The sequence below is a fragment of the Aquila chrysaetos genome, chromosome 6 (assembly GCF_900496995.4).
Source record: "Aquila chrysaetos chrysaetos chromosome 6, bAquChr1.4, whole genome shotgun sequence".
Taxonomy (NCBI): Eukaryota; Metazoa; Chordata; class Aves; order Accipitriformes; family Accipitridae; genus Aquila; species Aquila chrysaetos.
This window is the reverse complement of record NC_044009.1, coordinates 4,645,704-4,658,024: the sequence shown is the minus strand read 5'-3', so window position 1 is coordinate 4,658,024 and position 12,321 is coordinate 4,645,704. Positions and strand designations below refer to the sequence as shown.

The window sequence follows — 12,321 nt, the reverse complement described above, 5'->3', positions numbered from 1 at the left end:
CACAGTAAGCAGCTTTATTTCTAGTAAAGCTGAAAAGTTTATGGAATAAATACTGTAGTTTGTTTTAAATACAGAAATCTCTTATGGTCATTACCTGAAATGAATAATGTTCTTTTTCTCCTTGAAAACTTGGATGAGGCTGTGCTCAATTCTGTTTTCTGGATTGTTGGAAAGTTAAATGGCTATGAATGAATATATATTTAATACCTGATATTTGATGTATTGTGGCATGTAAGGGTCCTGTTTCTGATCCTCTGTTTCTGTGTCACTGCCAGCTCAAAGTAGGGAAGATGGGATTAATTTTGAGTGTTGTATGTAAGGAGGAAGTTGCCTTGGGAATTTGGGTAGAAAACACAAATAACTTGGGCAAAGACTGCATAGAGTATTTTCTTGTTTGGTCCCAATTGAGCCCCTTTTGTAATCTTCTTAAAAACAGGGATGATGATGTCAGTTGCTGATTGATCACATTTTCTGGGGCGTGAATATGAGTGGAATTCCAATGAAAAAAGATGGATGCTTTTTTGATATTGAGAGGAGTCTACAGAGCCCTGGGTATGAAGGGCTGGTTAGAAGTTGCAGTAGATTGAAAACTGTTCTACTTTGGCAGATGGCTGATGCCCTCCATTTTCAAGTAACCCATGTAGTCTTAGTTTTAATCCGTTCTAGTTTGCACTTATTTTTATAAAATTGCACATACTCTCTTTTGCACATATATAAGTATGTCATTCTGTAACTAACTTGGGCCAGTAATTTATACGCTAGATTTTTTTACATACTTCTCTTTTTTTCTTCATTCTCAGTAGAAAGCAGGAAGCTTCTTGTTAAATTGTAATGGCCCTGTGCCTTTAAGACACACTGTCAATAAGATTTTAAATAGTTACCTATTATTTAACAAAATTGGTAAAGCCTCAACACTCCATTTCAGCTGGCTGCTTAGAATTTTTTTTCAAGACTCAAGACAGACAGGCTTAACTTTAATTTGGCTTGTGGCAAGTGTGGTATTAAAGCTATTGTTCCATATGGGCTTAGGTCTTGGAAAGGAATAACTATTTGTGTAACAGTATTTTCATTTGTTTCTTGTGTTTCCTTTTTCTTCGGTATGATGCCTAATTCACAGATTGATATCCTGTTGTTGGCATTCAGCATAATCAATGTCAGCCTCTCTGTGTCAAGGGGAATTGCTGATATGCACCCCTTGGCAGTTCATTTGGAAGCAAATAATTGGAGGACCTGGGTTTGAAAACGGTGAGAAAATAGTAGCAGAAGAAAGGAATAGAGGTGTCTGAAAGAGTTTGTCCGAATCTGATTCTAGCTGAGGGTTACTAGCTCTTTGAGAATGAAGCTTCTCTTGTCTCTGAAGTGCAATTTTAGGAGTGCAGAGCTCTCTTCCTTATTGATGCCACTTTTATGGAGTGATATTTGGCTAAGTAGTGAGGTGCTAATGCGTAACACCTCCCACCTAAAGATCCAAATGGAGTTGTAACCTCTAAATCTGCAAGCACTTCCCTACTTTGGTGGGTGAGCAGTTGAGGTGTTAGCAACAGACAAAGAAATAACCCAGCATACTGATTTTACTGGGAAGGTCTGCTGATGAAGCTGGTTCTACGTACTGCTTACACCTTTGAATTAGAGCATATCAACTCTTGGGTGACTGGGGCTGATTTTTGGCTTAATTATTGCAGGATATTTTGAACAGCTGGAAAGCAGAAATTGAGGGAAGGGGAAGATTTATGAGCGACACTAAATAAAAATAAGAGCTGGTAGGTAACATTTACTCCGTATTAGTTGATTTTTGTAGAAGTGTGGAAGGGAAGACAGAGCTATGAGGAGCAGACAGAGGGAAGAGAGAAAAATGCATTCAGATAGCTCAATTTGTTGAGATTTGTCTTAGAAGCACTTCTAGTTCAAGCAGAATGAAATTCAGTGCTAACCTGTATTGTTATGAGGCAGACTTTACTGTTAAATTCACTAAGGTTCATGCAGTGTCTTAGTGCTATTTATTGCAGCTGCTGATGGATCTTTCCCTAGTTCTCAGTTACCATAATTATTCTTTGTCTGTCATATGTGCTATAGAGTTCTTGCCTTGTGACTATAATAGCGATCCCACCAGAACATCTAGTGTTCATAAAATGACAGTGTAGCAAGTTTTGATAGTACAGTTCTTCTGGTGATCTGAAGACTGTATTTTTTTAAGACAGTCTAGCAACTATAATGCCAAACCACCCACACTAGGAGACAACATATGGCAGCTACTATGAATTAACATGCGGATAAGTAGCATATCATCTAGTGTTTCTAAAAAGGCTTGAGCCTTGATAGCTGGATTCTAAGGTTTTGGCTATCTGGCCATCTCCCCACAAGGCACAAAACACAACCTTGCAGATGAGTCACGATTTAAGACTAATTTTGGCCATGTTTTGCAATTGTTTAAAGGTGTAGGCAAACAGATTGTTGTTTTATCGGTATGTATGTAGCTGAGATTTACAGGTACGTTTATGGGACTTGTACGCTTTCCCTTCTCCTGATGTAGGAGGCAACTCCTGTCTAAAATATATAATGTTTGGCGTTATTTGCAAACAGTTTTGCTTTAAACTTTGTAGAAACTGTAGTAGAGATGTAGACCAAATAATATTCTCAACAAATCAGAGTGGCTCTGAGCAAAAGGGCTGCGTTTCTTGTATAGTCTTCAGGACAGGTGCATCCCTGAAGGTGTATGAGTGTTCATGTGCGTATGCATCTGAGTGTGGAAGTCTGAAATTCGGGGGAAGGTGAGTGTGATGCTTGTTTTACATCTCCGAGTTATTTGTACACAAGACTGAATTAATTTCCAGCATGCTGAGGTGACTTCATGAATTCCAAAAGGAGTTTCATTTGTTAAACTTGTGAATAAAAGGGACACAAGAGGAATTCTTGCTGTAAACAATCACAAAATGTCAAGAGCAAGACATTGTGAAAAAATCCTATATTGTTTTGTCAATAAATTATGCTTTCCCCTACATAGATCACAGAAATGGAACTTTACCCTGGAAACAGCAATATTTGATACCCCAGGCAGCTTATTCCCAGCTCAGCTCACACTTCACTGAATACACTGATCGATTATCCGCGGCTTAACCAAGGCTTCTCATTTCCTGCCTTCCATTACTGCGCTCAATCAAGCCGACGGTTCTTTGTGGCCTGCCTTGTGCACTGAGATAAGCCATCAAGGCATGTTTCTATTAGAAAAGCTCTTGTAGATGGAATAGTCATTAGATAACACTAACAGGTTTAAAGGTTGCAGTCTTTGTGTTGGTTCAGGTTAAGAGGACAGGAACCAAAAGGGCTGCCTTCTTGGGTTGTTGTATTTGAGGGGTAGAGAGGATTAAACCGCGCTTTGCCGTATTTAGTGTTCTTATTTAACATTTTTATTTCTTGCCGAATACCGATAGCCCTTACTTTTGACAACGCTTCTGTGTTTGCAAGAAGTAATTATGTGTTAATATGCGTGCATCTGAATTAAATAATCAAGCTGCAAAAATAACATTCATTTGTAGTAATAATCTCTGTATTTCCAAGCTGGGTTTTCTTAGCTTACAAACAGCTGATCAGATTTCTTATTTAATTAGAAAACAGCCTACAAAAAGATATCCTGAGAACTTGAAATTGCATGTGCTATTGCGGAGTGGGAGGAAAAATGATCCTTGCTGTATCTCTTTAGCTCCTGATTGCCAGATAGTTTCATTTGTGTCCCCCCTCTGCTTTTTTGGTTGGTTTTTTTTTTTTTTCCCCCAGGGGATCTGATCGGAGTGGCCTTTATTTTTCTTTTTCCCTCCTTTGAATATTAGTAAATGTCAAAATTGAGTAAGTGTAAAAATACTTCTACAGTAGGACTGGAAATATGGGTAGCAATTCAACATGGCAGGGCAGGGGCCAGGGAGGGCTGGGGCACAGCAAGTGGAGCAAGTCAAATCTACCACTTGTGTTGGAGTCAGGCTAATACTGTGTCATGGAGCATAATTAGAACTGTTTGTGTGAAACAAAATAATGATTTTTGGGAGACAAACAGTGCCCCAAAGGGTTGGGTTAATTTGTAGTGTTAAAAAATGTCTACTTGAAAACTGGCTTTGTGAGGCCAGAGCATCTATGCTGCAATGCACAAGATGTTTATTCTGAGCGGTGGAGTGACTGTTAAAGTCATTACCATTTTGTTAAAATAATACAAATAATTTGGTAGCTGAGAATTAATCACGTGATTATTTTTTCTGATCGAAAAATTTTATTGTTGAACATATATTTGAAAGAAAAGATGTTCTTTTTCTTGTTTCTGTTTTGCTGTTTGTTTCTTTGAAATAGCTACTATTCACTGACTCCAGCATGCCCATCTGTCATCTCCAGCATTTGGTATATTGTTTCCAAAGCTAGTTGTGATTTAACATGGTATCTAAATAGGGCATGTAATGAAGGATACTGCTTAAATCCCTCTGAGAGAATCTGCAGGACATCTGTGATCATTTGCACAATTTGGTTAGTCATAGCCCTGGGAAGAGAATGTGGAATCTCTCAAGATATGAATTGTAATGTGCAGTAACTCTGTTTTCGAGTGTATTCTAAAAGAAAACTGGCACCTTGGAATTGTCACAAATGCTGTGGAAATCAGTACATTCATACTTTTAAAGAGAACCGGCAAGATTGTTTTTTCTCCTTTTCAAGGGAGAGGCTCATTTTTAAATAGAAGTTGACCAGATGCTTGTGAACTGGCATGCTTTAATCCATTTACAGATTTTATCTAATTCTTGTTGAATGTCCAAAACTGATTCATGTTTTTTAAAACGAACAAAAACTAAACCAGCAGCAACCAAACAACCCCCAAATGAGTGCTTTTTGAGTACCTCAGCAAGACAATATTTTCATTTCAGGGTAGAACAGAGTTTTGTAGCAGAAGGAGTCTTCTTTGAGCTGACAGAAAGACACTTTAAAGCGTTTGCCATTGCTGTGATTGCTGCAAGTCTGAATTTGGCATATGACTATCTGCAGCTTTTCATATGTAAAGGTGTAAAAAAAAAAAAAAGTAGCACTTTATGAAGTAGGGGACATTTCTTTTGTGTGCACATGGTTCTGAAATAAATAGTCTACCACAGAAGTTGGCACCTTGACACCTCTGAGTATAGTCTGCTCTGTAAATGACATACGTATTTAGAAAGTTGGCTGACAAAATGGCATGTCTAGGAATTTCTGTGAATGAAGGATGTAAATGTGAAAAACAAGACAGACGTTTTGTATTTTTAGGGAGGTTGAAACTTCAGGTTAAACCCCACAAAATTGTGCATGGTGGAGAGTAGATACAGAAAATACTTTTCAAGATGAAGCTTTTAAACTAATTGGGCAAAAAGCAGCAATCGTGGTAAAAAGAGGTATTTAGGAAGGAGATCCGATCCCACCCCCCAAAAAACCCAAACCCAAACCAAACAACCCACAACCAAAACCCATCCGCTATCAGCAGAGCACAAATAGCAGCTTATTAGTATGTCAGCGTATTTTTAGATGCAGCATTGTCCAGGCACTTTTTTCTGTAAAAAGTCAGTTGCATATGTCAGTTGTAAAAGATATTTTTGTTGCTGTGTTCCTCATATATGGAGGCATTGAGTCATGCCATACGCATGCATTCTGTGATTCAAATGACAAAGAGCAGTCATCTTTGTGGAGCATGTGGTTCTTTCTGTTTTGAAAGATACATAACGTGTCTGATAATTTTTAAAGATAGGTATGTTGGCAGTGTTCATCTTTTCCTGTCATTTATAATTAATTTAAAATGCCTATTTCATAAAATTTAGTTTTTAGAAGTTAAAAGCATAGAAAGTTGGTGTATGCCATGGCTTCAAATCTATGCTTATACTCACCATTTAGATTGATTGTCTATTGTTTTTATCATCTGTTTTGGTTCTAATTCTACCTTCATCATTTTTTTCTCTGTAGTTTTTAAAGATACGTTATTTTCATTTCTGAAGTGTAATGAAAGAAAAGCCACTTTTCTGTGTTACAAAAACCCCTGTAATTTCTTTTTCATTGTAATCTTCCCCCCGACAATGCCTCACAACTACATGGTCAACCTAAAGAAGTCAATTCCATTCATGTTGGCAGGTTGCAGTGTAGGGCAATTCATCATTTCCCTGAAAACTTCTTAAGTTCAGCCAGCCTCCTGAAATTCATTCTCGTTCCCCGTGTTCTTCCTGATTGTGAATCTGATTTCAGGGGACGAAATGTTGTTGTTCTCTTTCACTGTGCAGAATAACTGCTAACATTTGGAATAAAATACAGTGAAGGGAACAACTAAGGTGTTCTGTGAGTCTGAGAACAAAGTTTCAAATTGGGAAATGAGTACCATCCTATCAAATTAAAATGCTTGAAGTAGCAAAAAGCTCCAGACTGTATGTAGATGTTATGCTTTCCTAGAGTATGGGATTTTTGCATGATGAGGTGATAAAATACTGCAAAACACAGTAAATACATTGCCTGCCTTCATTGTGTGTTAATGTGTGAATATTCCTAATAAGATTTTGTGTAATCCCCTGTTATTCCATTTTATTAATGCATATTGGGGAACTTGGGCGTTTGCAGTGAAGCTTACAGGAGACATAGCAATAAGCAAAAACTTCTCTTTGCATTGACTGAACGGCAAACTGGGAGGGTCTTGTGGGAGGAAGGGAGAGGATGAGGTGGTCCCTTATGGAAGGAAGTGGAAAAACCTCCTTTCCAACCACAAATTTCTTCTATCTGAGTGTATCAGAATGCTTTCTTTCTAAGCGTTGGCCGTAGCCTCATCCCCGTGCTGCTAAAAGCCCTGTGCCATTCTATGATAGAATAAGTAACTGAGACAGGGAAGTGAAGCGATTGCATCACCATCTCCTTTTCGGTCTTGGCCTAATTCAAAATAAAGCTGTGACCTCCCATCTCGCAGCCCTGTGTGATGCCAAGACAATGAAAACATTTGACAGTTTTGATCCCTCCCTTTTATTGTAACATAATCTTAATGTATGCATATGTAAAGGATATACCTTCACACAAAATTTGTACACTTCCAGGCTTCTTTTTGCAAAGCTGTCCCCTCATAGCAGAATTCCCGTAAGGTTACATATGAGGTCGTATCCATTCATTCATCATTTGCCACCTTCGTCCTCTCCATGACTAGCTCTTCTTTTTACCAAGATACAGTAACTTGTTACCTTTTCTCAGATCTCTCCATTGGCTACCGGTTGCTGTTCGGACTTTTGATGATTTGGTTTGTAGATCAGCATTTGTAAGCACCATCCCTGGCAGACCACAATGGAGATTTCTAGTCCTTCTCTCCCCCCCCGATGTAGTTTGCTATTCAAAAACACCGCCACCAGCAAAATTCAATTCTGTGTTTTGTAGCCCTCCTTCATGGTTGCATATACATAGGTACTTACGCCTCCTTTACAGTGCTCCGTGGAGTGTTGTATTATTTGAAAGACACCTGACTTCAGTGGCACAAACCAAGAAAATCCAAGTATTAGCTTTTGATGGTTGTTGTAAACTGTCCGTATGTCTAAGTGTGAGTAGTTTTTGTGCCGCGAAGCGATGCTTTCTGAGTGCGCTTTCAGGGCTTTGTGTAACACAAGAGGGGTACTTTCTCCTCTCGAGTAAGAAATGCAAAGAGAATTTGCAGAGAAATGCTGGGTTAATGTTTCCCATCGTTGTTGCATGCAGTTCTTGTTAGCACCGAGAGAATTTATGAACTCTTAGCAAGAGGGTAACAGAACATTTACCTGTTTTGGTTTTTTTTTTTTTTTTGACTTCAGAACTCAGAGGGACTTTTCATGAAGCCTGTGTTGCACAGAACTTAATTTCAGGAGAACAGAAAAGTCTGCAACCATGTTTTTTGAACAGCAGGCAGCAGAAATCAGTGTTGCCGCTCAGACTTTGTCCTTTTGAGTTTTTTCATGCATGAGACAAGCTGGTTGTCTTTGACTGCAAATGTGGTGGGGTGTTTTTTGGTTTGGTGTGGGTTTGTTTTTTTTTTTTTCTTTTTCTTTTTAAAAAGTAGGTTCAGGTTTCTCCTGTACAGCAGAAGTATGCTTAGTATGTTCTTGAATGTTTTTTGAGGCACTCGGTACAGAGTACACGTGCTTGTAGTGGATTAGTTAACACTTTTTTTCTGGCACAATGCTGCCACTAGCAGTTTTTTTGTGGTATTACATGTGGTTTTAATCAAAGGCTTCAAGTGCATTTAATGGAAAGATTTTAATGTTTTTTATTAAGCAGAAAGGGTGGAAATTGCTGTAACAACTAGGCTGATGCGAGCAGGAGAGACGAAAAGAACTTTCTGGTCCAGTAACCTGTGATTTAAATTTTAAATGTAAATGTTTTAAGAGCTGTCTTAGAAGGGTCTAGAGAACTGTAGTCCAGAAAAAACAAATGGTGCTTGTGGTTGCCTCATGCCAAAAGAATGTTAATTTCCCTTTAGGCCTCCTTCTGTTTCTTCAAGTGTTTTGGAGCCGTAGAAGGAATTGACTACCAAGGGTTTCAAAGATAAACTGAAGCAGAGAGTCTGTAATAAGTTGATCTAAAAACTCTTTTAAGTGGTGTTTATATTTCAGTTTCCTTCTAAGAAGGTACAAGACTGGTAGCTGGATTCTCAAATGAAAAAAGAGCCCTTGAGGAAGATAGTTTCATGTAAATTTTGCCTTTGGTTTTGTGAGGTACATGAGCAGTCAGAGTCTATAATTACTGGGATTGATGTGCAGCATCCTATTCTTTTGTGTAAAGGGGTGTAATAAAGAACATCTACAATTATGTCTGAAGCCATGTGTACTTGGGGGGGGGGAAAGCTGGTATCTCTTGGTTACAACTGTTAAGAATGGCTGCTTTGAATTATGTTACTATTGGTATTCTTTTTTCTGTGTTTGGCCATTAATACTTCTTGTTTGTAGAAATCAGCAGACTAAGATGAGGTCAAAAATTTCAATCCGTTTCTGATCCCTGCTTCTTTTCCTGGGTTAGTTCTTTTTGAGTGAATAGATTAGTATTTGCTGGTCAGATGTATAGAGATACAATGCATGATGATGCAGTAGGTTCTTGTTGCCTTTGTCTAGTTTGAAAGTCAATCTGTCATTAGCATATTGCCCTTGTTTCATTGTCATAGAAATATATTTTCCTTCCTTTTGGGTCTTACCTCAGGTTTTCTTCAGTGTGAAAACAAATTTTATACTTTAGAAGATTGTGTCAGATGTGGTCGGATTTCCTTTTTAGTAATGCCTTTAGACCTTCTTTTTCAGAGTAAACGGGACCACCTCCTTATGAATGTCAAATGGTACTATCGCCAGTCTGAAGTCCCAGATTCAGTCTATCAGCATTTGGTTCAGGACAGACACAATGAGAATGGTAAGTTAGGCTCTGTAGAGTAAGGCCTTCTTTACTTGTACTCTGAATTTTAAGTTTTAACAGCCCAGAAAGCAAGAATACTTTTGCATAGGCATATGAAGCAAGGACTGTTGATGAAAACAATACATTAGAAGATGGATGATAGTGTTTCTTACCTGCCTTGTTTGTTCTAACTAGTGTATGTCCTGTAACCATAGCTATCATCAGATGCATTTCAGGTATGATTTAAATACTGTGCTGTATTATACTAATGCCTTGAGAGAAGAGAAAAGAAAAATAATATTGGATCCTTTGTAGGCCTTTTGGACAGTATACTAATATCTAACTGGCTGAAGACCAACTTGTCTGAAGAAATTGTGAATCTCTTCTGGTTTTTGTGTTTCTCCCATAGCGTCATGAGAGCTACGGTTTTTTACACTCATGCTACCTTGCACATATGAATACTCACTGTGATTAATATTGCATTAAGTGATGTAACTGAAGCACTCGTAGCTGAGCTTCCCCCTTTCGTTTTGCAAAAACAAGTGTGATCTTGGGTTTAATAGAAGCAGAAGGAACTTTAGTATGTATTCCACTGTCATTTATCTCTTGCCTCTAGGGGAAACATAACATTTGCTTCTATTCTTACCAGGAAATTTCCTTGAGGCAACTGTTAAAATTCTGAAGATATTCCAAGGTGAATCGTGATGATAAAAGTTGATGCTTGAAATATGGAACACAGCAACTTTTTGGTGCATTGACAGTACAAAGTTGAGCATACGTTCTCCTTTGTGCAGGCATTAAGGACATTTTGTGTGTGCTTTTAGCAAAAGCTCCACAAATCTAACCTTTCCCGTACTAATTTATTTGAAACTTTTAACTATGGGATTATAGGCACAGTGTCAAAAAGTGAGCATTTTGATAACGTGGCTGCTTTTTTGTGTCACACTCTTGTGCATGCGGAGAAGTATTTTTGTGTGTTCTTCAAAGGTATTATAAAGAAGTCATGGGAAAAGTTGTCTTCCAGTTTTTCATTAACACTGAGAATTTTTTGTATTTAAACATGAATATCAATATTTATCTCAAAGTCAGAGCACTAAGCAGTTAGTACTGTCAAGATTTTGTTGAAGATTTTAGGTTAAATATGCAAAATAAGCAAAACCTTAACCTGGAAACCAGAAGTCAGTGATAAATTAATTTTGCTCAGTTCCTTTTACCCAGGAGTGACCACGTCTAGTGGTCAGTGGGTAAGATGTGTCATCCACTACCCCTAAAAGCTCTTTGCCTTCAGCAGTTCTTTAGATGTGGCAAGGGAGAATTCATGTGTAAAAATGAGTATCACGTTATTTCCATACCTTACAGGTCATGTAAACAATCTGAATGTTTGTCATCTTAACAGTGAGGAGTGTGTATCTAAGAAACATCCTCAAACTTTGACCTGTAAAAAAACACCTGCAAAATAGCAATGGTAGCTGCTTTCAGATTACAGCTAATGTGTTGGTGGTTTTTTGTTTGTGTTCTTGCTTTCTGGCAGACTCTGGACGAGAGCTTGTTATTACAGACCCAGTTATCAAGAATCGAGAGCTCTTCATTTCAGATTATGTTGACACTTACCACGCTGCTGCCCTCAGGTAAGTTACAGAGGATGTGGTGCAGTGTCTCAGAGGTGGATGAGAAAAACCTTATTGAGAGAGAGGTGATTTTTCTGGTTTTGTGTGGGGATGATTAGCATACTGCTCAGCTTTCTCCTCGTCTCCTGCAGTAATTAACTTGTGTTATCTGTTCTCATTCAAAAAGGAGCTGTAATTCTACAGTATCGTTTTAATCTCAGTTAATCAATGTTGCTCAGAAGATATTGTTTCCCATCATTGCCAATTTAGGTTATTGCTAGTTCCTGCAGAAATATTACCCTTCCCTCCTCCGTGTTTGATTTCACTATTAACAATAGCATCTCCTAGTAAAGTGACTGTTAGTATGTTGCCCTGATTAAATTGCATTAAAGGCTTTTTCTCTGCGGCACTTGTCATTGTTGCAGCTCAGCTAAGAGCTCCATTAAAACTAGCTGTACAGACAGGAGGTAATGGACCCCTGTATTGTTCTCTGTACTATCTGCCCTTCCCTGGAGGTTGCTGCTCTCTTTACTCACTGAGTTTTTAACTTAAGTGGCTAACCTTTGCTGAGGGTATACACCATAACTTAATGTTTTCAAATAGAAACAGCGAGGCATTATTTTTCAGCAGATTTTCAATGTGCCAAACATGCATGGATATTGTCAAAATGCTAATTGAATAATCTCCCTGATAATAACGCTCAGATGGTATTTCACTAGAACCATCTGGAGACGTTTTTTTTGTTCAGAGTCACTTTGCTGAAGCCACTTACTTCAAGACAAGCTAGCTGCAACTTCGGTTACATGGGTGGGAAGAAGTCTTTGATTTACATATTAGACTTTTTTTATAAACTCGGAAAATTCCAGTGGTGTACTATAATCTCATGAAATTCCACAGCGCCTTTTCTGAGTTACAGAAGGTCGCCTTCCAATATTAAATTGGCATGCTTAGAAACAAGCTAGCAGGAGGTTGGCTGTCTTGATGGAACCAATCTTGGAAATCTAACAACTCTCTGCTTAAACAGAGAGGAACTGAACTATGTGTATGGACTTATCCCTGGGAGTATTTTAACTTCTCTTCTACATCCTTTCTGTTTCTTTAAAGCAAATAGAAAAATGGAAAGGTAAAAACGGAATATATGTGTATACCAAGCAATCTTAAAAAATAACCTTCTTTTCTCCCCTTCCAAAGAGAGTGAAGGATGCTGAAAGACCAAACCGATCACTTCTTCAGTCTGTCTTGTGTTTTATCTGCCGCCTTTTTGTTTAGAAGTGCATGCCATAGGCACCTTTCAGATCACTCTTTTGTTTCTCTTTGTTGACATATGGTTTCACTGTCGTTTTGTTGTGTTCTG

The 12,321-nt window shown here is 38.2% G+C and overlaps 1 protein-coding gene across 5 annotated transcripts in view; it reads left to right on the top strand.

Annotated features, from left to right (window-relative positions):
• The window catches only part of RERE (arginine-glutamic acid dipeptide repeats), a 257,327-nt gene that overhangs the window by 122,514 nt on the left and 122,492 nt on the right, over positions 1-12,321 (top strand). For all 5 annotated transcript variants that reach the window (XM_030017393.1, XM_030017396.2, XM_030017395.2 and 2 more), the window contains exons 4-5: positions 9,273-9,378; positions 10,892-10,988. In XM_030017393.1, coding sequence (XP_029873253.1) covers positions 9,273-9,378; positions 10,892-10,988 — 203 coding nt within the window. The remainder of the gene's footprint in view (positions 1-9,272; positions 9,379-10,891; positions 10,989-12,321) is intronic.